The sequence below is a fragment of the Lynx canadensis genome, chromosome B3, assembly GCF_007474595.2.
Source record: "Lynx canadensis isolate LIC74 chromosome B3, mLynCan4.pri.v2, whole genome shotgun sequence".
NCBI classification, from domain to species: Eukaryota; Metazoa; Chordata; class Mammalia; order Carnivora; family Felidae; genus Lynx; species Lynx canadensis.
The window spans coordinates 71,776,396-71,801,856 of NC_044308.2; the positions used below are offsets into that span (position 1 = coordinate 71,776,396).

Below are 25,461 nucleotides of genomic sequence, written 5' to 3' on the forward strand. Positions count from 1 at the left end.
TCTGAGGGTAAAGCCCAAGATTCCTCATTTCTCATTAAGCTCTTTGGGTGTGATTACTAAGTGCCTGAAGTGAATTATTTCTGAACAAAATGGCTGAAGGAGAACAGGACATAGGCAGACAGACACAGTGCCCTGTGCCTCAAGACACCTGTTTATTGGGGACACAACTCTGCGACAGGGATGACAGTAATCGTACCAAAAATAGCGACGTCTACAGGGCCCCTGAAGGGGCTAGAAGGGTACAGTGCCCCCCACCCCCACCCATTGTACAAAAATAAACTCTCACGCCTATGGACCAGCAAAGACTGGCAGAGCGGCTCCTCAACAGGGACACAGCCCTCTGCCAGCCCTGGGACCCCGTTCTTTGATCCTCACCCCTGCCACTTCTAAGGCACTGTGACTCCCCTGGGCTGGGTGGGTAGCGCCCGCCCACCCTCCTACGCCCTCCACCCCCCTCCACCTCTGGTCCGCCTGGGGCTGGGATATGGGTCCCACGCTGCCCCCTGCTGGCTGCTCTACCCAACTACCTCTAGCGCTCCCCCGCTCCCGCGGGGTAAGCTCACTAAGCTAACCGCCCCTAAGAGGGCTCCCTACCGTTCCTGTCCCCCCAGCCCCGCCTCTCCTGATCTCGACAGCCCGGGGCCCTCCTCCCCTTCCTGCGGAGGACTGGGAGGGGTCTCTCCCAACTGTACAGGGGTGTAGGACGGGGACGCATCGGCCTGGGGCGGCCTGCGGCCCCGAGCCCTGCGGCTGTGGTGCACTTGCAGGTGCAAGGCCATGAGCTCAGGCGCTCCAGTGGCGAAGGGGCAGAAGAGGCATCGGTGGAGGGCACCCCCCGGCCCAGCCTCGCCTCCTGGCCCCGCCCGCAGGGACAGGTCCAGGGGTTCGGCCTCACCGCCTCGCCCGTTGCGCAGGGTCCTCCCGGGGCTGGCAGGCTTCCGACGGGACCCCGGCGCAGCGCTCGAAGGGGGCCGGGGGTTCGCCGCGCCCTCCACCCAGGTCGCAGGCTGCGGAGCCGTCTTGGCTCCCGACGGCTGTGCGGAACGCCGCTGGGAAGGGGGCGGTGGTTCCGGGGGCGGTCCGGGGCCTGCTCCGCTTCTCTGCTCTCGGTGGTGGCGCTGCAGGTGATACTTGAGCGAGCCGGATTGGGTGCCCGCGTAGTCGCAGTGCGGACACTTGTAGGGGCGCTCGCCTGGAGAAACGGGTGGGACAGGGTCACAGAGGCACAATCACCGCTCACCCCCACCCACATTTCGCTCTAGGTACAGACCCCTCTGGACCAGAAGAAAAAAAAAAAAAACACTGCCACCCCACCCCCCTGATTTAACAAAGCAGCAAGCGGACCTGGTACCCCTCTCATCTCTCTTCCTGCCCTCCAATTCCCTCCCCACCACAGAGACTGGTCCCCTCACCTGTGTGCACTCGCAGGTGCACTTTAAGGTGATGCGCTGAGCGGAAAGATTTTCCACAGAAGGGGCAATCCTTTCCTGTGGCTCCCCGGCCCCCTTCAGGCCGGGACCCTCCAACTAACAGCCCATTCTCTTCTGCAATACACACATTAAGGAAGTCAGAATGGCCCCTTGCCCTAACCCTATCGGGGCCATGCGTCCCCACACCCACCCTTTAGGATTCCTTCCCCTCCAGGCCCAGAAGCAAACAGAACATTTGAGGGAACCTGAGGGGGTGGATTTGTTGTGAGTGGTGCTGTGCCTGTGAAAAGTGGCCTCCAGGAGCGAAAAAAAATGGAGAATTAAGAGACAGGTCTTTTTAAAAGGAGGGGACAGGAGGGCAGTGGTGGCATCAGAGTGGGCCCAGGGTGTGGAAACCTTGGAGAGAAAAGACCCCTTACATACCCTGCGTGGCGGTGGACCTTGCTTGGGTCCCCGCGGCAGGCGCAGAGTGCCCTGGCCCCTCGCCTGGGCGGGGATGCAGTGAAGCCAGAGGGCCCAACGCCCTGCTCCGGGCCCAGGTCTCCTCCTCCGCCTCCACCACCTCCTCTTCCTCCTCTGGCTCCTCGGCGCGATGCCGGCGAGCCCGGGCCGGGAGAGTGGAGGGCAGTGGGCGGAAGCCTCCGAAGCTGCGGCCAGCCCCAGGCTCAGCGCCCTCACCATTAGGCCGGGCCTCGCCAGCTCGCAGGCTCAGATAGCCCAGGAGACTCGGAGGCTCACGGCGCTCTGCCGGAGTGGGTGCTGGGGCCAAGAGGAGCGCGGGGCCCAGTGGCTCATAGGCCAGCAGGCCCAGGTCAGGAGGCTGAGGGGCCCGGGCCGCCCCGGAACCAGGACCCGGGGCACGCAACGGGCCCAGCTTGCTGGCGTGCACCTTCATGTGGTTCTTAAGGAACCAGGGCTCCTTGAAGCAGCGGCCACACACGGGACACGCGTGATCGAAGGAGGCCTTGTGCTTGCGCATGTGGCCCTTGAGAAACCAGGACTGCGTAAAGCTCTGGCCACACACTTGACAGCGGAACTCCGGGGGTGCTGGGGGGTCCTCGGGAGCAGCAGGAGCGGGGGCGGGAGCTGCCTCACGTTCGGGCTCCGGCTCAGACTCTGGGACCGATCTGGGTTCAGGTTGGGGTGGAGGCTGAGGCTGGGGCGCAGCCGAGGAGGCCGCCAGGGGGCGCTCAGGAGCTCCGTGGGCCGTCAGGCTGTGATGCAGCAGCTCCTCCTCCTGGCTGGAGCCAAAACTGCACAGGCCGCACTTCCAGGGCCTGTGCAGGATGTGCAGGTGGCGTTCGCGCTCCGCCGCGGTGCGAAACTTGCCTTTGCAGAAAGGGCAACGGAAAGTGGACGACGAAGGAGCCTGGGGCCGCGCCAGGCCTTCGGTGGCAGGGGTGGACTGCATGCCCCCTGAACTTCGGGCTCTCCCCAGCCGGGCCTCGCGCAGTAGCGCGCGCTCCTCCAACTCCAGCAACAGGCGTGCGGCCGGGCTACGCGGGCGCTCGGGCTGGTGCGTGCGCAGGTGAGAGCGCAGCAGGGCCCGCTGCGCTGCGCGGTGGCCACAGTGCGGGCACTGGAAGGCCTGGGCGCCCGGGTGCGCCCGCAGGTGCAAAGCCAGGATAGAGTTGAAGCGGAAGCGCTTCCCGCATACAGGGCAGGGGAAGCGCCTTTCGCCTGCGCGACTCTCGGACCAGCCCACTGCTCCCATCCCTGGAGACCCGGCGCTCACGCCTGGCCCGTTGGAGTAGCGCTGCAGATCCAGTTCGCCGTCGAATGTTGGCGGCGAGGGCGCTAAGTGGCCGCCCGGGGCACGGGGACGTGAGCCCTGTGAAAAAAGATGGTAACAGTGCAAGGGGTGGAGAAGGGAGAGCTGTGGGAAAAGCAAGGGCGCAGAAGGCCAGAAGAACACCCGAGGGAGGGTGGGTTGGGGCCTGAATCAAGAACACCAAGTGCCCTTCCCACTCACCGTGGGGGAGGTGGGATGTGAATGGGAATTGAGCTGTTGGGGCCACAGACATAACTTCTAATAATGGGAGGTCAGAGAGAGAGAGAAACAGGGAGGGGGAGGAGTATAGTTGTAAGTACTTGCAGGTTCAAGCCAGAGCTTCTTCACTCACCTCCATGGACCCCCTTCACATTCTTTGGTTCTTGGGAGTGCAGGGAAGAGGAGGAGGAAAAGCTGCTAGTGAAGGCAACAGGTGCTGAAGAGCTAAAGCAAGGGAGACAGATTTGGAGGAAAAGATGAGCCCTGGTTTTCAGCAGTGGAAAGAGGCACCCCCAACCCCATACTCTTAGCACTCTTAGCTGAAACCTATCCCTTCATTCTCCTTCCTTGTATCCTGAGACAGGAGGGGACTACTGTCTTCAAAACTTGTACTCCTTGATTTGCCCAGCCCACAGGCTCCCTGATAACCCAGCTGTCTTCCCCCAAATTATTCATTTTACATGCTTAGTCCAAACCACCACCACCACCACCACCTCTGCCACTAACCACCACCACCACCACCAACAACTACCACCACCATCACCACCCCCTGGTGGTGGAAACCATCACAATACACCCCTCTCTCATTTAAGTCGGACTATACAGCTTGATGAGCAAATGGGGTGGGCCTGCCATGCTCCCCAGTTATCCAAGTGGGACTAGTTGCTCTCAGACCCTTAACTGACCAGCCAGCCAAACAACCTTCCATACTCCACAGTCCTTCCTTCTGCCCTTATCCTGTCTTTCTGTCTTTTCCCCCTCATTCTCCCTCCCTCCGCCTGGATTCCTGATCCATTCATTTCCATTCATTACAGAGACTCATTCATGCATGGGAGAGAAACACCTCCCAGCAGCAGAGAGAGTCTGGAGACAGACAGAGGGGGAGGGGCATGAAGGGGGAGAGAGCCAGAGGGAGAGGGAATGAAGAGAGAGTTGGGGGAGGAGTGGAAGTTAAGGGGCTCTGCTGGCCTGGGGAAGGGGTTAAAAACTGCAAATACCGGATAGGATTCATCCCCGTGTTTCAAACCTTGGAGCCTGCAGTTTGATGGGGCATCTCAGCCCCTTTGTCCAGGGCTGTTCCGAGGCAGGCTTTCCTCCTCTCTGCAGGGGAGAGGCTCCCTCACACAAGAGGAGGATTACACTGGCTCTGAGCTCAAGAGGCTGGAGTGAGGGACGGGGGGCGGGGCTGGGCCATCTGCACAGATAGGGGCTCAGCACATGCTCTGAGCAGGAAAGGGTTAAAATTCTCCAGGCTGAAATTCCCTGGGCCTGGGATGTGCAGAGCTCCAGTTCTGAGGAAGGAGAAGAGCACTGAGAAGATGGGGGGGGGGGGGGCGGGGAGGAGGGCTCTCCTGATTCTAAGCTGCAGAGGTTAGCATTAGGACTTAGAAACAACCCCAGAATTAACATTCATAGAAATAGGCCTGAGAGGACAACCAGAAGTCAGCCAGCCTAACTTCCTACTTACATATAGAATTGTGTCTGGTCGAGGCCAGATGAATGTAGACCTAACCTATTTTTCTTGCCTGAGATAGAAAGAATATTTGAGATATAAAGAACTTCCTTACAATAGCCATTGTGAAACTGAAATGGGTTACTGAGAAAGAAAAGGACTCAAGCATTACTTTGCTTAAGGATCTTTAACAGAAGAGAACTGGGCCAGGAGTCAGCCCTGCTTATCAGCAAAGAGAAAAGCCTCTGGAGGTCCAAGCCTTCTTTAATTTTTGACATTTAACGAATGTGATAAGAGTCTGTGAAGGGGCAGGTACCTGTTACATGTGAAATCTGGGTTAAGGGAATTTTATGAACAGGAGGCTGACTGGCAAAGTGTCCTCATCCAAGGGTCACTAAACAACCTCCACCACCATCTTTAATATTTGCATTTCTGTAGTTCCAAATTAGAGCATCCATGGTCATCTTCTGGATCCTCCAAATAAACCCCTTTCCTGAGACTAAGAGCCCAGCTAGACTCAGTGAGTAGTGTCAGGAAAGGTGAATTAAAGAGTAGGACCAAGGAGTACAGGCTATTGTGGGTCCAGTCTGACTATTAATAGCCCTGCAACCTTCAGTAAATCACTTAACCTCCCAGTTTACTCATCTGTAAAACAAGAAGGTTGAACTAATTTATACTGATGGTCCCTTCCAACTTGAAAATTTGTGGTTCTGAGTCACAGGACTCTTCTGGACCCCAGAGGGATGTTGAAATAAATGGTCATCCCTTCAGTACCATGGAGAGTGCAGTGGGCTACCAGAGGAGCCACTTTGGCCACCTCAGTACCATAGAAAGAGCTAGGAAGTGCTAGAAGGGCCACATTTGCCATTTTAGCACCACAGATAAAGCACTGAGAAAAGCTAGAGGATTTTTAAAAATTCCTATCTGGGAACCATGGGGAAGCGGGCCGGGGGAACAGTGATACCGGAGGGATTATTTTGGCCTTTTGGATGTCACTGAAAATAGATAAATGTAATAGAAAATAGATGTAACTAGAAGAATTTTAATTAGCTATAAGGAGTGTCCTGACAGTTACAGTTTGTACATCCTGGAATGAGTTACTGAGGCATCGTATTTGGGTCCATCACATTCTGTTGCTCTCCTGGGGATTCCCGGAACATCCTGGTGTACAGCCAATCTGGTATATTCAGAGGAAGCAGATGGTGGGGGAGGAGGGGGGGGGGAGGCTGGGAATACTGCATGGTCATAGCTGACTAACCTATGGGCACATATTCTGATTCTGAGAAGATTCTAGGGCCCCTAAAACTGCCTGTAGGACAGCAAGCAAAATACCTCATGGGAGGCTGACCTCATATATAAGGCAAGTAGAGCAGGAACAGGGCAAAGTTTCCTTCTCCAAAACAAAACAAAAACAAAGACTTGCTTTGCACATAGCATTTTCCAGGTCAGAAAAAAAAAGTGATACATAAGAAGGCCCAAATTGAAGATGAATTCCCAAACAGGGTACCCCAGAGGGTAGCCTCAAATCAACAAAATCCACTTAGACACCTTCCTAGGCCCCGCCAAGACCTCCTGAATCATCTCCGCACCAAAGCAGGTCCCAGGGATGTGATCCCATGAGTTTGTGTTTGTTTGTTTTTCAATAGGAGACAGCACTGACAGGGTCCAAGATCTATGAACTGGCTTAGAACCCAGATCATGCATGTTTTGCCTGTGAGCAATAATTAGAGTTTTCTATAGTCAAGCCCTAAACACCATCCACGAAATTTGGCCAGACAGTAGTACTGACCTACTTTCCACTCCCACTGGGAATCAGGGGTTATTTGGACCTTATTTGGGTTCTATAGGGATATAGGGCTAGGGCTAGGGATCATAATTCCTTCTAAAGTAACAGGCCAATTATTTTTATGTGCTAGGAAAGCTGGTGGGGAAGGGGGATATGGACCATCAAACCTTAACCGAGTTAGGGAAGAATGGAAGGGTTGGTGAGAGGAGTCTTAGAAACAAGGGCAGGTATGAAGAAGCATCTGCTGACTGAAGGACCTAGAAGATTGTCCTTCAAGTCTGTGGTTCAAAAGTTTTTAGAGTCAGAGTGTAAGGGGCAAGGATTCAGGATTTCTGAGGTATAGTTGTAACTAAGCCTCTGTCATTGTTCATTTCTAATACTTGATGTTTTTCCCTCTGTTGAGAACCCTACACCTCCGAAGTCCACTACCAATTATGATTAACACTACACTAGATGACGTTAGAAAGAAAGAGAGCTTCTTAGGGGGTCTAGAGTCAAGATCACTTTTATCACACAACCACATGCCAGTAGCTCACTTTTATGGTCTCTTCTCCATGGCCTTCTGAACCTTACTGCTCAGGGAATTCCTCTAAATTGACCCCACATCACAGCATGCCCATCTTTTACATTGAGTCCTTGCTAAAGCTTCCTTCCCTCCATCCTCACTGTCCTGATTTGGGGGCATGGCACCTCAGTCATTGACTCCAAATGTGCAGCAGGAGACAAGAGGAAGGTTCACCCGCTGACCTACTGCCACCCCACCACAGTGTATCTTATTCCAGAGGCATGTCCCAACTTGACCCCTCTTCTGAAAGTTCTAGAGAACCTTGATTTTGGGGAGGGGGCATAGAGCCAACCCTAAGTCCCCTTACCTGGAGCTGAACCTAGAAAGGTCAGAGCCTTAGCACCCATATGAGCCTCAGTCCTCAGATTAGGGGGTGGGGGGGTGGGCAAAAGAGCCTCTGGGAAAATCTCCCTCCCAGAAGTAGGTTGGCAAGTAGGGCAGGACCTGTGATCCTGCACAAGAGATTCTTCCAGCAGCACCCCAGTCCCCTCCCGGGGAAGATAAGCTAGAAGGATGATGGGGGGGGCAGGGTTGGGAGACTGGGAGGCCAGGGCTCAGCTACCCGGGCCGGGAGAACAAAAGCTGAGTTGCAGCCGCCTCCGCCGCTGCCGCCGGCCGAGCTCTTTGTGACACTTTGTTTGGGACGCAGAGAGGGAAGCACCCCCCATCCTCTCCCCTCCCCCACCCCCCGCTCCGGGAGAGTTTGGGTCCCTTCCCCCTCTTCCATCAGCCCTACCTGGGCCGGGGGGCGCTCATCCACTCTGGCTCCCGGCTCAGCCGCCCTGCACCCCCAGGCCCCTCGCGCCCTGCCTTCGGGCCCCTACAAAGACGCCCGCGCGCCCCCCCCAACGCTGGCCTTTCCCCTTTGGTGTCCGCTTTCCCGTCTTCCCCACCTGGCCCCCCCCTTCCTCGAGGCCCCCCAGCTCTCCGGGCTTCCGAAGCCGCCGCCCCCACCCCGCCCCCCCAGGAGCTCTGGGCGAAGTTTGCTTGGGGCCGAGCCGGCGCCCCTCCCCCGCCCCCGCCCCCTGCACCTGCTCCGAGCCGGGCGCGCGGAGCGGGCCCCCCCTCCGGGTGGGGGGGAGGGGGCCGGGGGCGGGGGCCGGGTGGCGGAGGGGGGGGCCGGGAGTGGGGGGAGCGGCTACTCACGAGCCCCGGGCGGGCGGCGGCGGAGCGGGCGGCGGCGGCGGCGGCGGCGGGCGGCGGGCCGGCGGCGCGGGCGTCAGCGTTACGTGGGGCCGGGGGAGATGCGCCGGGCCCCGGCCCCCCCGCCCCCGGCCCGGCCCCCGCCCCCTCCCCGGTCCCCCGCCCCCGGCCCTGGCCCGCATTGTGTGCGGCGGGAGGCGGCCCGGCCATTAGCATGCGGGGGGCGGCGCGGCGGGGCTGGGAGCCGCGCGGGAGCGGGAGCGGGGCTCTGGCTCCGGGGACAGGGAGCTGGGGACCCCGGGAGCCGTGAGAGGCGGCCGCCAGGGGCGGGGTGCGGGCAGTTTGGAGACTGGGGGCGCTGTCGGAGGGAGGGAGGGAGTGAGCGGGGGTGGGACGCACAGACGATTCCAACGGGAGACTGGAAGAGATTTTGAAAGGTCATCTCGTCCTTCCCCCAGCCTCCAAGCCGGACTGCCCCTCCCACCCTAAACCCGGACATACCAGGGAAGGAGTTGGCTCTGCCGCTCTTTCTGCCCCAACATGCACAGACTCGGGAAGTTCTTCCTGGGGTTTTATCTCAAAGCCTCTCCCTTACAATTTGTCTCTCTTTTTGGGGAGGAGGAGGAGGGGCGATTATAGAGATAGTTAATGTCTGCCGTATAAGAAACATTATTAAAGTTACTCTTTGGTCCTTTCTGTTCTTGATAAACAATTCCTGCTCCTTCCTCTCGAATTCTCTTTTCCACTCCTTAAGTCACTTTAATGGCTCTTCAATACAACAAATATTTACTGATTGCTTACTAAGTGCCAGGCACTATGCTCAGCACTGTGGGGGATGAACATATGAGGGGGGTTGTGATACCCTCCCATGAGCAGACTGTAATCTAGACGGGGGCTACAAATTTGTAAATAGTACACTCAGATTTTATCAGTATTTACCGAATGCCTGTTTACATATTTAATAGTGTAGAATCCTTACAATAACACTCTGAAATATAATCAGTCTGCATATACAGGTAAGGAGAATGAAGCTGAAGCGTCTCTTTCCACTGGCCTACCAGCTCAGGGATCATCAGAGCAAGCCTAACATTTCAAATTCTGTAAGGCCATTGCCACCAAATAGAATTAATGCACATGGGGACTGAAGAGGGAGTAGACACACAACTTCTCCAAATCCCTTTAAGTGTGATTCCCACTCCACAGGAAAGAAAAATGGACACAATGCTCCAATGAGTGTTGGACCAGCACTAAGCAGGACAGAAGTGGCTTTCAAAGGGTCGCTTGCCATCCAGGACCCTGCCTCTTGGTACTAACTCCCAGGAGTCTTCTGCCCAGTCTTCTACCATCAGTAATAATAATGATAATAGCCACTAACAATTGTTGAGCACTTATGTGCCAGGTACTGGGCTGAGCTAGTTCGTTGCATTTTCTTTTAATACTCAAGGCAACCCCTTGAGTATTGTATTGAGATCAGTATTATTAACTTCCCTTTATAGATAAGGAAACATTAAGTAATTTGCCCAAGGTCACCCTGGTAGATCTGGGATTTGAACATAGGTTCGGTTTTCTTCAGATCTCAGGCTCTGCACCAAGATGTGTCTTTCCTATTTTTGCTCCATAGAGTATATATTTGGGGCTAGCTGGTTCTGCTTCTCACTGTAGAAATAAATGCCCCCCTCCCCCCACTTAGCTTCTGAATAAGCTTTTAGTATACAGGCATCAGGCACATCAGTGTGACCTCGTCACACCACTGATGGTTATTAAGTACCCTCCACGAGTCAACAACCTCTCATAGCCATATCGTTAGCCCCCTTTTTATCACTCAGGTTGAACAAAGTGAGGTTCAAATAGGTAGAATAGTGTATCCAAGTTCACACAGCTGGGAGTGACAGAGCTGAGATTCTAGTCCAGGCACCTGACTGCAAGGCAACTTCTGTCTCTCAAAAATATTCATCAGTAGGGGTGCCTGGGTGGCTCAGTCCATTGAGTGTCCAACTCTTGGTTCTGGCTCAGGTCATGATCCCAGGGTCATGGTATCGAGCCCCACATTGGGCTCCACTCTGACAGCACGGAGCCTGCTTGGAATTCTCTCCCTCCCTCTCTCTCTCTGCCCTCCTCGGCTTGCACTCACACTTGTGCACACTTTCTCTCTCAAAATAAATAAATAAATTTTAAAATTAACTTAAAAAATATTCATTGGTGTCCTTCCCAAAACTGACCATTTAGGGACAATCTTTTATACATATCTAGCTGCAAATTAACACTGAGTGAGAAACAATCCCCACTATAAGTAGGGATCCCCATCTACTTAGTATCCAATCCAAAGTAAATCCTTCAAGAAAGGAAGGAGAGAGGACAAACTGTCCAGAAAGTGAGAGACAGGAAGGCAGGGGAATTAAACCTTGCCTGGTCTTGAGACAAATCTGCAAATGGTAATGACAGGGGACCAAACTAGACAGTAATATGGGATTTCCCTAGAAACAGCCGGTAATTTGAAGAGGAAGCAAACAAACAAACAAACAAACAAACAAAAACCAAACAAGGGGAGGAGAAAGATTAGATGGAAATGTGGGGAAACTGAGGCCCAGGGTGGTAGTGTCCATGGGGATGAGGTGAACAATCAGAAGACTCAGGATGGGCAGAGAGGGGGGCAACAGGAAAGGACAGAGCAAGGCAGGAATGAATTGCCTTGTGGAATGAACTGAGGCTGGGTTTGCCCATGGCCACTCCCTGGATCCTTAGGCCTTCATGGGGACCTTTGCCCCACCACACCCAGCCCTGACAGCCTGTCTCTGCCAGCACAAGTTTATTGTCTGCTCTAAGCTACCAGACCCTGCTAGGAGCTCCAGGCCAGGCTGGGCCCCATCTCCTTGGAGTAGCTCCTTCAGACTAGGTAGGTGTGAGGCCCTGAGGCTCAACTCCCTGGATATTGGAAGCGGGCAGAGGGACAGCTCAAAGAGATATTGCTGCATGTGCTATCTCCTGCTAGGTGCCATAATGCATTTCTCCCAGCCTAGGAAGCACTGAACTCCAGTGGTCAAGGGAGCCATGGAGGAGAGAGCTGCTCAGCGGGAACAGGAGAGACCCAGTGTTCGTCTGGAAAAGCTACAGCACTGGGCAAGGCACAGGCAGAGTGGGCACCTCTTGGTGCTGGCGGTGAGGCCAGGCTGCCCCACCCCAAGCTTCAGCATGCCCACTTGTATCCCAATTCAATTCCGTCCATGTTTAGGGAGCACCCACCATGTGCCTGAAACTGTGCTAGGCTCTGAGTGGGAGGAGGGTGGAGAAGGCATAGAACAATGAAGCAGGACCCTTAATCTCTAACTAGCTTCCATCATGTGGGGAAAACACATAGGTAAGTAACTAAAATTGGACAGGAGGCAGAAAATATTAAATAATATCCCATTCCTTTACTTGTCCTTGGTTGACTACTTTCTGCCAACATGCATTCCTCCCAATTGCTGATCTCTGGATCCCCTTCAACTCCCCTGTGTCTGGCCTCCAGGTGAGCCAGCTATGGCTGGCTGTGGCTGTGATGCCCTTTGCTGTCTCTGTTGCCTGCCTGAATTCTGCTTGTCACATGGCCACGGCGCTGCCACTTGTGCCTGGAGCTTTGGTAAGACCCACCACAAGGAAGGGTGGAAGGAAGATCCTGGAAGCCCCTCCCTAATGGGGCAGAGCTCAACATTTGCCTTTCTCAACATTCAGGGTCTCCTCACTGGGATGGTTACCCTTGAGCTGCGCAGATCACCCCGCCTCTGGAAGGTGAGAGGGGAAGAGAATACAGCACTGTTCTCCAACACTGCCCCCCACCAAACACACACACACACACACACACACACACACACACACACACACACACACGCAGGACTCAGCCCAGGAAGTGGATAGATGTTAACTAATCCTGTCAGCTCTCTGCCCCTGACTGGCCTAAAAGGAGAGAAAGCAAGAAAGTTAGAGGGCTGATGGCCCTGTTTGGAGGTGGAGGAATAGGAGCTGAGTTTTGTTTTGGGGCTAGGCTGTAGGTGGGGCTTGGGATTGCAATGAGTCCCCTAGGCTGGGCAGAGCTGAGCTGGCTCACTGGCAGGTGCAGGCCATGATGATACTCAACATCTTCAATCTGATCTTGGGCTTCATCGTGGTGGTGGTCGAGGTGATGAAGACAGCCTTGGGGCCTGCCCCAACTGCCCCCTCCCAGGTATGGGTGAATAAAGAAGGTGGGAGGATGAGGAGGCAAGAGGAGATGGAGAGGGAAAGGGGCAAGAGCAAACAGGTGCTGGGTCCCCTGTAGCATTCTCAGCCCTGTCTACCTGCAGCTGGCTGGCTTGCTGGTGGTGGAGCTCAGCGCTGAGACCTTCACCTTAGGGGGAGTGCTCCTCTCAGCACACTCCCTATTCCTGCTGAGCCAGAGGAAGCCAGGATGCTGCCGGACCCAGAGTCTGCACTACCAGGAGCTGCAGGAGGTATTCAGGGCTTGGAGGACAGTATGGAGCAGTTAGCTAGCAGCTGATTTTTTCACTGGCTATTGTGGTCAGTGGCACTTAAGGGAAAACCATGGGGTTGGTGGGAGGTGGAGAGGAAGAAGGAGTTGTAGCCAGAAACTGGTTTTCTGGTTTTAGACGTTTCTCTCATAGTGGTGGGTAAGAGGGAGCTGGGCATCTAAATGCCTGGGACTAGAAATGTGGGACAGCGTTAGGAAGCTGCCTAAAAGGAAGGACTATTGGAACAAGAAAAAATGGAAGAACAGGAGGAAGTTGTTTCTGTCTGGGATTCCCCCCTTTCTCACCCCTACAGTTTGCTCCCCTCACACCTATCTGGCTTTTAGGGTCTCTCTGAGTTGGAGGAAGTTGCTGATTTGGAGAATGGCCCCACGGTGGCTAGCACAGCAAATGGAACAAATGAGTGAGCTGGCGAGGGGAGGCAGAGAAGTCCTGCTCTGCTACCCGTCAGGAGCAGTTTCCAGACCCTCTTGTCCCCACTCCACAGAACTCAGAAGCTAGATGGAGTCAGTCCTCTGAGACCTACATGAAGTCCAGTGGAGTGCCTTCAATTTCATTCGGACTCGGCCCCTTTCTCTTCCCTTCCTCGCTAGGAGAAGCTATACCTAAACCAGAGTATTCCCTCACCTCACTAGCCTGAAAAGCTGCCCGCCGGCAGGACATCCTTAAGCCAGCTTTCAGCTGTACCCACTTCTCCCTTCCATCCTTCCCCTCCTTACCCATAGCCTCCCCATACAGCTTCGCATCTGTCTCATCTCACTTATTTCTCTTCTTTCCACATTTCACAATCCCATACTCCAAGCCCGGGTTCCCGTATGCGCCCACTCTTGGAAGTCAATCCACGGGGGCTTTAGTTTTCTCTTTCGATCCCGGTCCCTTCTACTCTAACAAAGACTACGAGTCCCAGGATGCCCCTCTGCCCCTGGCCTGATGGGAAATAAAGAGCCTTCCCTCCGGGATGGGGGCGCTGTGCATCTGCTGAGTGACGCGAGGCGCTGTAAGTCGGGGCCTAGCCGAGAGTTTCCTCGGACGCGACCACTGGCCCTGGGTGCAGGGAGGAGCCGGGCGGGTTATCCTGCGCGGGGGCGCCACGGCCCCAATCACGGCAACTGAGAGCTGACTGTGGGTCCACAGCCCTCCCTCTGGCAGCTTCGGGGACGAGCTGGGGCTGGGAGCTGGCCCTCGGCAAAGCTGCGTGCCCCAAATGCTGGCGCCGCGCCCCCTCCCATAGAGCCCAAATCCAGAGTCCTGAGACTTGGAGCGCGCGCGAGAAAGGGGTTGGAGATGATGAGTCAGAAGCCCAAGGCCCTTCTCGTCCCCCTCCCTTCGGGCCCCGGTGCCGGACGAGGACAGGCGCGTGGGGCAGACGGGTGGACGGGGCAAGAAGAGGAAAGGACGCGGCGACCCGAGCTAAAATTTTCCCGCCTCTTGCGAGCACGCCGGTGTAACGAGCCCGCGTTGCTGCCACCCTTTCTCTCCAAGGCGGGAGCGGGACTGCGCAGGCTCAGCCTCTCGCAGCCCCGCCGACCTTTGATCCCGGCTGCGTCCGGTTGCTGAAGCTCTGGTTGGGCTCAACCCCCACAGTTTATGACCTTTGCACGTGTGCAAAAATGACAAGCTCAAGTGGGCTTGAGAAAAGCCCAGGAAAACTGGGAGACCCAGTAGCACCAGCCGCTAGAGAAACTAGAAATTGAGCACAGCTGGAGTACTAAGAGAACTCACCCCAAATTCACATAGTGCCCAGGATGGGTGTGCGCCTCACACTCATTTTTGTTCCCACTTGAGAAGGCTTCTTTCCCTAGAGAATGCTGCTTCTCCGAACTTAGTCAAGCCCAGGCATCAGTGAGGAAAGAGCGCAGCCTGGCTGCCTTGCCCTGACATTGCAGTGGTGCCAGCGGCAGAGCTCCTGTTTGTGACACCTTGGGAGTGGTGATAGTCGCCCTATGACAAGGTTGTGTGAGTACTAGTGGGTGGAGACAGTTCTGGAATTAGGCTCTTGAATGGAGAAAACAAGATCTGGGCCTCCCCCTTCTCCTCCCAGTCTAACCGCCACAATAATGCAGAGCTTATGTGTGCAAGACTCCGAAAATTATTTTCTTCAAAGTCAGAAGATGGTGGTGGATGAGGAAATTAGGGGTAAACACACACACACACACACACACACACACACAGAGAATTCACTGTGTCTTCCAGATAGGATTGACAGCTTTTAGTGATAGGATCAGAAGTCTAGGAATTCTGGTTCTTGGAGAAGCTCAACCACTGTACAAATGAACCTTATCAGTCAGGTTAGGCTAGGCTTTGGTAACAATGCGCCAGTTTTTTTCTTCCCTTAAGTAAGCTCTGTGACCAGAGTGGGGCTTGAACCCACAACCCTGAGATTAAGAGTCACATGCTTTCCCTACTAAGCCAACCAGGCGCTCCCAAAATGCCCAAGTCTTAATGGCTTTCAACCACAAATGTTGGTCTCGCAGTACATGTCTAGAGTAGTCTGGCAGTGAGCTCTACTCTTTAGAAGTTACTCAAGGTACCCAAGCTGTTAGAGCACCACCATTTTGAGATCCTACCTAAATCCCCATGAGACTTAGAGTCCCCCACCCCCACCCGAGTGAAGTAAGCATGAGTTGTTCATGGGCTCTTAAATGCTTTTGCCTCAACAGGACATACACCACTTTGACTCACTTCATTGGCCAAAGCCAGTCATATAGCCACACCCAACTTGAAGAGGGCTAGAAGGGCAATCTTTTCAAATGTCTGGAAGAAGTGAAGCAGAAATATTTCATTAAAATGAAAAATGTTAAATCATTTGTGGTGATTCTTGAACAGCTTAGCAGCTGGAACTCATCCATTCCAGCAATTATGCCTATATCTACCTCTAATTTTTTTTTTTTTACATGAACCACTAAATGCAGTTCTTTTTTTTTTTTAAAAGATTTTATTTTATTTTTTAAGTAATCTCTACACCCAACATGGGGCTCGAACTCAGAGACCCCAGATCAAGAGTTGCATGCTCCACCCACTGAGCCAGCTTGGCACCCCTAAATGCAGTTCTTCATAGAAACTTTTCAAAAAAATAATAGGACTGGGAGCCCGGAACTTTAGATTCTGGTTTTGTTGTGTACATTTTGGAAAGTCAACCTTTTGGAACTACATTTTGCTTACATGGAGGATATAATCATAGTATTTATCGTCTCTGCCTTATTGGAATATCAAGGCTAAAATAAAATCACACATGGAAAAATACTTTGAAACTACAAGGCACTCCAGAGGCTGAAAATAAATTGCCTACAGGGTTATGGAGTAGCGTAAAGGAGTGAAAGAGATAGAGTATGAAGTGACAGGGATTGGTGGCAACTGTAGCAAACCAGAGAGCACACATTCTACTTCAAGATGTTCCCCTCTGGGGCGCCTGGGTGGCTCAGTGGGTTACGCAGAGGACTCTGTTTCAGCTCAGGTCAGGATCTCACAGCTCATGAGATGGAGCCCAGCTTCAGGCTCCACACTGTCAGCAGATTCTCTCACACCCTACCACCCCCCCCCCCGCCCCGTCTCTCTCTCTCTCTCTCTCTCTCTCTCTCTCTCTCTCTTTCTCTCTCTCTCTCTCTCTCTCTCAAAAATAAAAAAAGACGTTACCCTCAGTTACCCTTACTCCACTCTACCCAATTATTGCAAATGTGGGACTGTGGGCCTGGTACTGGCATAGTTCCAATTTTCCTATAAAAGTCAGAAATCCTAACTTGTTAAATGTGAGCTCTTCTGATTTTAAAATGTTGAGGGGCATCTGGGTGGCTTAGTCGGCTAAGCGTCCGACTTCAGCTCAGGTCATGATCTCACGGTCCGTGAGTTCAAGTCCTATATAGGACTCTGCTGACAGGTCAGAGCCTGAAGCCTGTTTCTAATTCTGTGTCTCCCTCTGTCTCTGCCCCTCCCCGTTCATGCTCTCTCTCTGTCTCTGTCTCTCTGCCTCTCTCAGAAATAAATAAACATTAAAAAAAATATTTTAGGGGTGCCCGGGTGGCTCAGTCAGTTAAATGTCTGACTTTGGCTCAGGTCACGATCTCACAGTTTGTGGGCTCGAGCCCCCTGTCGGACTCTGTGTTGACAGCCTGAAACATGCTTCAGATTCTGTGTTTCCTCTCTCTGCCCCTTCCCCGCTCACACTCTGTCTCTCGTGTGAGACATAAATAATATAATAAATAAATAAATAAATCGTTAAAAAAATTTTTTTAATTTTTTCAATGTTGAGAACAATATTTTTCTTTTTTTTATTTTTTTTAAATTTTTTTTTTTCAACGTTTATTTATTTTTGGGACAGAGAGAGACAGAGCATGAACGGGGGAGGGGCAGAGAGAGAGGGAGACACAGAATCGGAAACAGGCTCCAGGCTCCGAGCCATCAGCCCAGAGCCTGACGCGGGGCTCGAACTCACGGGCCGCGCGAGATCGTGACCTGGCTGAAGTCAGACGCTTAACCGACTGCGCCACCCAGGCGCCCCGAGAACAATATTTTTCTTTTCAAATTGAGGATCAGATTCAGCCTAGAGTCTTTCAATTTTAGTCTCCTTGTTATTCAAACATGTGATGGGAATTCAGGTTTTGGGTGTGCAATACACTTCTTGTAGGCCTTTGAGGTCTTTTCTGAAATTCAAGACTCTTGGAGAGACATTGTGTTCTTAACCTTTTTTTTTCTTTTTTTTTTTTTTTTTAAATCAATATCTCTCTACAGCATTAGTTCTCAGGGAGGGGGCATTTTGCCCACTAGGAGTTATTTGGCAATGTCTAGAGATATTTTTAGTTTTAACAACTGGTGTTGGGGGCAGGTGAGGGGTTAGAATGGAAGGAGCATTAGATGATTAGATGAGAAGTCAGAAGATCAGAGATTTAGTCTCAGTGTTACTAATGCCCCTTCCATATGCATTATCTTCTCCCAGCTGCGAATGAAGATGGTCTGAGACATCCTGTGATCTTCATTATTCTCCCCCACACTGCTTGTCTCCAGAGTCCTGGCTGCTGCGGGAAAGCATTCTGCTTTGCTACAATGCTTCCCAGCAATCACCCTTATCACTTTGGCAGCCTCTGTGAAAGTCACTCATATTTTACTTGAATTACTGCCTATTGGAACTTCACAGAAAGAAGTGACTGTGACAAGGTTCCTGCTGACGTCAGTTTTTCAAGGCCTTGACCCCTATCCCTTGCTTTAAGCACTGTAGAAATGACCGATTCACATGTGGCTTCATATGCAGCTGAATTCTGTGGTGATTGAGAAATTCTCCGTGTTGATGAATTTTGCCCTCATTTCTTTGAAATTCAGTCATTTTTTTCTGGCCTTGAATACAAGATTATAGACAACAGACGGTATCTCCCAAATCAAATATCTGCTTTTGCAAATGGTTTAGGGTTTCTGTGCTGGGCTGTGTCCTCTGCTGCCATCTCGTGGCCTCTTGGCTGCCCGGGTCGAGGTCTCACAAAGAGCCTTCCCGCAAGGTAATGGCGTGTGGCAGGGGCTCAGTTGGAGAAAGAACCTCTTCAAGCAGCGAGATGCTCCCCATATCCCTCCCCTGCAGCGGGTCCACCAGGGCCGAGGCACCGCGGCCTGGCGGGGAACCTGGACGCGGAGAGCAGGCGGGAGGCGCAGGGCCCTTCCGTGTTCTCCTCACCCCAGCAGGCCTCCGTGTCTGCTCTGCGGGGCTGGACTTGAGCCACCGTCAACTACCCAGGAGTAATGGGAGATCGCCTCGCCTGCCTGGTCGGATGAATGATCCGCAGCCTCTTGCCTCTACCATCCCAGGGCTGGGATGTTCTTAATCTCAGCGAGGAGAGATTACCCCGTTGGGTTTCTGGATTCCTTTTTCTTGGCTAGGCCCATTCGGTGTTGCTTTGTGTCCACGCTTCATCTTGGCTTGCCCAGCCCATGCTCCTCCAAGTTCGGTATTTGATTGACGGGTTTGAGCAGGACAGAGGCAGGGCGGTCAGTGTGAGGCAACGTTTCCTATAAACAAGACAGGATCTGTACCTGTACTGATCAGAGGCCCCTCTCTAGGGTACAGGGAATCTGGGCTACTTATGACTGAGCAGTGACTCTGCAAGAGGGGAAAGGCAGAAAACACTTTTAGTTGGTGCTATTTTTTTTTTCATTATAATACTGTATTAAAAACATTCCAGTTGTTAAAGCAAATGTGTAGAACTGCCCCTCATGTTAGCCCCTCCCGTATACTTTCTGTATGTTCACCTTTTTATGGAGAGCCCTGATTGTACCACAACCCCATTACCCCTAACCCTAGAAGGGGAGGAGGAAGAGGACACCCTTGGTGTTTATTTTAACCAGCTTTCCCCCAGTATACAAATTCAGGGGGAAGGGCCTCCTTGTATAATTTCTTAGGGCCTCACACTAGATGGCTTGCTACTAAGCCATCTGTGTGTAGTGCTTCTCTTGAAAATTCAGATGCTATTTACTTAATGGGAGTTGTCTTCCATTTCTTTTGTTTTTCCTTCTTTGTGTATATTTTTTCTGCCTTATTTCATTATTTTATACTCCATGTTATTTTTTATTCTACTTATCATCTGAATCTTCGGTTTATTTTCATTAGAAACTTTTCCTATATTCTGTCCAAAATTAATAAGTTCTCCTTGTTGATTCTTGGCTATTTTACCTTGCCTTTATAAAGTTTTCTTGTTTGGGGATGCCTGGGTGGCTCAGTCGGTTAAGCGTTTGACTTTGGCTTAGGTCATGATCTCATGGCTCATGAGTTCAAGCCCCTCATCAGGCTCTCTGCTGTCAGCACAGAGCCTGCTTTGGGTCGTGGGATTGAGCCTTGCGTTGGGCTCCACACTAAGTGTGGAGCCTGCTTGGGATTCTCTCTCACTCTCTGCCCCTCTCTCCTGCTCATGCTCTCTCTCTCTCTCAAAATAAATAAATAAACATTTATATATATATATATATATATATATATATATATATATATATCAACTGAATGATTAGAACAGATGACCTTTGGGGTGCATGGGTGGCTCAGACAATTAAGCGTCCAACTTCGGCTCAGGTTATGATCTCACAGTTCTTGAGTTCAAGCCCCGTGTCAGACTCTGTGCTGACAGCTCAGAGCCTGGATCCTGCTTCTATTCTGTGTCTCCCTCTCTCTCTGCCCCTCCCCCACTCATGCTCTGTCTCTATCTCTCTCTCTCTCTCTCTCTCTCAAAAATAAATAAACATGAAAAAAAAAAAAAGAACAGATGACCTCTAATTTATTTTACAACAGTAGGATTTGGTTTTTCATCAATGGTGATTTTTTTTTTTTTTTTTTAATGTTTATTTATTTTGGGGACAGAGAGAGACAGAGCATGAATGGGAGGGGCAGAGAGAGAGGGAGACACAGAATCGGAAGCAGGCTCCAGGCTCTGAGCCATCAGCCCAGAGCCTGACGCGGGGCTCGAACTCACGGACCGCGAGATCGTGACCTGGCTGAAGTCGGACGCTTAACCGACTGCGCCACCCAGGCGCCCCAATGGTGATGTTTTTAATTGACACATCCATCCTCTCTAATTTGAATGCCTGGCCCTGGGCAAAATTGTAAAGTAAGGTGTAAAAGATTCCTCTAGTCTCTAGAACAGAGTTTATCAACCCTGACTACTGACATTTGGACCAGATAGCTCTTTGTTGTGAAAGGCTGTCCTGGGGAATGTAGAATGCTTAGCAGCAGCCCTGACCTCTAACCACTAGATACCAATAGCACCCCTCCCCCCCTCCCCCAGTTGTGACAATTGAAACTGTCTCAGACATTGCCAGTGTCTCCTGGGGAGCAAAACAGCCTCCTCCTTGAAAACCAATGCCTTAGAGAGATATAAGATTTCAAGAACTTAATGTCTAACTTCACCCAGATTCTTATACTGAAAAAGAAGAGACGTACAAAGGCCTACAAGAGCCATATTGCACATCCCAAGCCTGAAATCCTACCCCCACTGTCCGCCTCTTATTCCTCCTCTGAATTTTCTGTCTTAACTGATATTTTCATTTGGTTACACAAGCTGCATGCTAAACTCTTCTCCCTCATTTCCTATGGCCAAATGCTCCCCATGTTCTATAGATTCTCCTCCTGCTCTTGAATCAGTTCTCTCCTTCACCACTGCCCCACCTTAAGCCCTCACTTCTTCACCTAGACCACAGGAAAAGCTTCATAAAGTTTCTATGCCTCCAGGCTTGTCCTTCTCCTATACATCTTCCATGTAACCACACAAATGTGACCACATGGCTTCCCTGCTTAAAAGCCCTTCAGTTGTCCCCATCACCTATAAAATCAAGTCCAAGTTTTTTTATTTTGTTATTTTTTTAGATGTTTATTTATTTATTTGGAGAGAGAGAGAGAGGGAGAGAGCAAACGGGGGAGGGGCAGAGAGAGAGGGAAACAGTGAATCCCAAGCAGTCTCCTCACTGTCAGCGCAAAGCCCCACTTGGGGCTCGATTCCACAAACTGTGAGATTGTGACCTGAGCTGAAATCAAGAGCGAGATGCTCAACCCACTGAGCCACCCAGATGCACCAAATTCAAGTTTTTAAAAATGATGCAGTGACCCCTATGACCTGGTCCCTGCCTGCCTTTCCAGTGCCATCTCCCACATCCTCTCCCTTCACTCTTCAGTGTCAGCAATCTGAGGAAGGTGGCATTGGCATGCAGCCTTAACATTTAAAAAAAAATTTTAATGTTTATGATAGACACTTCCACCCTATCTTTCACCCTCTTACTCTCACTCTTTATTTATTTTTAATTTTAATTTTTTTTAATTTTTATTTTTAGAGAGAGAGAGCATACACACAAATGGGAAGGGGACAGAGAGAGAGATAGGGAGAGAGATAATCCCAAGCAGGCTCCATGTTGTCAGCCCGGGACCTGACTCGGGGCTCAATCTCACAAACTGTGAGATCACGACCTGAGCCAAAATCAAGAGTCAGACACCTAACTGACTGAGCCACCCAGGTGCCCCTAGGCCTCTCACTATTTTCTTTTTGATTAGCCCAGGGATGATGATGATATGATGATGATGATGACAATGACAGTATTGACTCAGTGATGGGCTGGAGGGTGGGGGTCAGTGCTGTTTGTTGCAGACATTACTGAGAAGGCAAAACAATTAGAACACTAGTAGGGGGGGCTCCTGGCTAGCTCAGTCAGTAGAGCTGGCGACTCTTGATCCCAGGGTTCTGAGTTCAAGCCCCACATTGGGCATAGAGATTACTTAAATAAGAAATAAATAGAGAGCAGGGCCCATGGTTTATGAGCAGGCACCTTCATTTCATGCACGACCAAAGAGTGATTTAAAAATGGGTGATGTTGAGGGGCACCTGGGTGGCTCAGTCGGTTAAGCATCAGACCTCGGCTAAGGTCATGAGCTCACAGTTCGTGAGTTCAAGCCCAGAGTCTGAGCCTGACAGCTCAGAGGCTGGAGCCTGCTTCAGATTCTGTGTCTCCCTCTCTCTCTTCCCCTCTTCCACTCTCACTCTCTTTCTCTCCCCTCTCTCAAAAATAAATAAACGTTAAAAAAAAATTGGGTCACTTTGAGAAGGGCAAGATTTTTGTTCAGAAGTGTGCTCAGTGCTATACTGTGGAAAAGGGAGGCAAACACAAGACTGGGCCAAATCTCCATGGTTTATTTGGGCAAAAGACAGGTCAAGCCCCTGCATTTTCTTACACGGATGCCAACAAGAACAAAGGAGTCACCTGGGGAGAGGAGACACTGATAGAGTACTTGAAGAATCCCAGGAAGTATATTCTAGAACAAAAATGATCTTCGCTGGCATTAAGAAGGCAGGGGAAAGAGCAGACTTGATAGCTTATCTCAAAAAAGCTACTAAGGGGGCGCCTGGGTGGCGCAGTCGGTTAAGCGTCCGACTTCAACCAGGTCACGATCTCGCGGTCCGTGAGTTCGAGCCCTGCATCAGGCTCTGGGCTGATGGCTCAGAGCCTGGAGCCTGTTTCCGATTCTGTGTCTCCCTCTCTCTCTGCTCCTCCCCCGTTCATGCTCTGTCTCTCTCTGTCCCAAAAATAAATAAACGTTGAAAAAAAAAATTTAAAAAAAAGCTACTAAGGAGTAATATTTGGCGATTGCCTTATTTATTACAAAACAAAAATGTCTCATGACTTTTTTTTTTATGTGTACCATATTTAAATTGATCTCATACACCAGAATTCAGATTATGGACTATTTCTTTTGGACAGTCCTGATTTAAATAAGATTAGTTTGTGGTTAAATGAATATGATCAGCTTTTTAAACTTTGATAGTAATTCTGGTTCAGCAAGTGCTGTCCCCATTTTCCCCTTCGAAAAATAGATTGGAATTAATTAATAATGTTCAGCTTCTCACAGAGATGGTAAATTCCATGTTTAAACTTACAGGAGATTGGTTTTATATTTAGATTTATACAAATGTATATATTTAGATTTATATTTTTATATTTAGATTTATATAAAATAGATTTATATTATATTAATATATTTAAATACTAAGGAAATCCCTTCACTGTATCAGAACAGCAAGACTCAGCTGTGTTTCAAGTTGTTTGTTAGCCTGTTAAAGGCAAGGGCTGAAGATAAGCTGGCAATGTCCACTTTATCTTTTTAGTCTTAACTATGCCATTTAAAATGTTGCCTTTTGGTTAATGAAAGGCATTTTAGTGTGGTTAATGTATAACATTAAATCAAGAATATTAGCAATTCTCACATTTTATAGATGATCTGTAAGGTCAGATGCTTTTAAAATTCAGGTATAAGGTATAGCAGCAGGCTTGGCTTGTGAATTCTTTACGAAGTTATAATTTGGGGTTGTCTTCTAAACAGCTATTTAAAACACAACTGTGGAATTACCATATATATGTATGACTGGTAATGGCTATTGCCAACTCGTGGGTTAAAGTAGAGGAGATATGTCATCAACACAAATTTGTAAATTATGTGTTAAGGCTTAAGATAATTAAAAACAAAATCACAGATCATGGAAAAAATTAAATAAATAAATGAAAACACTAGTAGGAGGTGAAAGCCATATCATGAAAAAATAAGTCAGAACATCTGATTTGGGCACATATATTTCTTTTTTTTTTTTTAAGTTTATTTATTTATTTTGAGACAGAGAGAGAGCAAGCAGGGTGAGGGGCAGAGAGAGAGACTCCCAGGCAGGCTCTGCATTGTCAGCGCAGACCCCGATGTGGGATCTGAACCCATGAACCGTGAAATCATGACCTGAACCAAAGTCGGACACTCAACCGACTGAGCCATCCAGGCGCCCCCAGTGCATATATTTCTTTCTTACCTGCGTTATTCAAGCTGTTGTACCTAGTCCTAGCCCTACAACAGCCCTTCACAACAGCTACTGATCCTTAAAGACTCAGTTCCATACTCACCTACTTTGGGAAGCTTCCCTGACCTCTCCCACTAGCACCCAGACTATACTGTTCAATACTGCCTTAGTGCTCTATGCATAGTTCTATACTTACAACATTTTATTGTGAAGGGGATCAGAATATGCCACATCGGCATAAGGATTGTTTGGAGCTGAAGGCAAATAAGAAGCAGCAAACTCAGAAAGAACTCTCTGCCTTCCCCCATCTGCCTTAAAGTGGGATATAAAGTTCCCTTTGTGAAGGTCTTCCCCTCCCCTCTCCCTGAGCAGGAGGAGGAAAGACTAGCATTATCACTGCAGACGGAGTGCCACCACTGTGATGGGTCTGCACAAACAAACCTTACTAAAATAACCCTTATCTTCCATCAATTTCCCCCATATATTTGCTTTTCTACAATTTACCTCCCCTCGAAGCCCAAACCCCTTTCCTTTGTCTTGTCAATTATAATCTCAAACTTTTTTTTTAAAGTTCTATTTATTTACGTAATCTCTATATCCAACGTGCAGCTCGCACTCACAACCCCGAGTCCCATGCTTTTCCGACTGAGCCAGCCAGGATCCCCTAATTTCTGACTCTTTATTAAAATGGTATGTAATGGGGCGCCTGGGTGGCTCAGTCGGTTGAGCATCCGACTTCAGCTCAGGTCATGATCTCTTGGTCCATGAGTTCAAGCCCCGTGTCAGGCTCTGTGCTGACAGCTCAGAGCCTGGAGCCTGCTTTGGATTCTGTGTCTTCCTCTCTCTGTGACCCTCCCCCATTCATGCTCTGCCTCTCTCTGTCTCAAAAATAAACATTAAAAAAAATTTAAATGGTATGTAATGCTTTGTATCTAATCTCCTCTTTGGGTCTCCATCTCTTCTCTATGAAAGCCCTCTGTGCACATAAAAATTAAAATATTAACATAAAAATTTGTATGCCTTTTATCCTGTTAATTTGACTTATGTCAATCTAATTTGCAAACTCCAGCTACTAAACCTAAGAGGATAGAGAAGTTTTTTCTTCCCCTACAATTGAAAGTATCATTTATGTGTCCACCTTTGAAGTGAGAAACATTTTGTTTGTCCTTAAGACCTCAGAACTTAGCCAAGTGAATGACGTATAGGAGACATTCAATATTCACTGAATAAATAGACTAAGCCAGAAGGAACCTTAAAAGGCATTCTACTCAACATACAAGCTCCCGTGCGATATTCTGACTTATTCAGTC

The 25,461-nt window shown here is 50.4% G+C and overlaps 2 protein-coding genes and 1 pseudogene across 3 annotated transcripts; 2 read left to right on the plus strand and 1 right to left on the minus strand.

The window, feature by feature from the left end:
- Positions 1 to 130: 130 nt before the first annotated feature.
- On the minus strand, positions 131 to 14,711 carry ZNF219 (zinc finger protein 219). Of its 2 annotated transcripts, none has more exons than XM_030318637.1 (5): positions 14,589 to 14,711; positions 3,554 to 3,645; positions 1,854 to 3,261; positions 1,413 to 1,544; positions 131 to 1,192 (listed from the first exon to the last, which is right to left on the minus strand). In XM_030318637.1, exons 2-5 carry the CDS (start codon positions 3,557 to 3,559, stop codon positions 591 to 593), a joined length of 2,148 nt encoding a protein of 715 aa, XP_030174497.1. In that variant the 5' UTR covers positions 3,560 to 3,645; positions 14,589 to 14,711; the 3' UTR covers positions 131 to 590. The 2 variants fall into 2 exon arrangements, with proteins under 2 accessions (XP_030174497.1, XP_030174496.1); XM_030318636.1 differs by lacking the exon at positions 14,589 to 14,711 and adding an exon at positions 8,371 to 8,400.
- Positions 11,397 to 13,791, plus strand: TMEM253 (transmembrane protein 253). The gene is made up of 6 exons (XM_032593674.1): positions 11,397 to 11,523; positions 11,873 to 11,983; positions 12,076 to 12,132; positions 12,455 to 12,565; positions 12,684 to 12,830; positions 13,193 to 13,791. The coding sequence occupies exons 1-6, from the start codon at positions 11,416 to 11,418 to the stop codon at positions 13,271 to 13,273; spliced, it is 615 nt and encodes a 204-aa protein (XP_032449565.1). The 5' UTR covers positions 11,397 to 11,415; the 3' UTR covers positions 13,274 to 13,791.
- A 7,696-nt stretch (positions 14,712 to 22,407) lies between the features above and the next one.
- LOC115517039 lies at positions 22,408 to 25,345 on the plus strand (annotated as a pseudogene).
- The last annotated feature ends 116 nt before the right edge of the window (positions 25,346 to 25,461 follow it).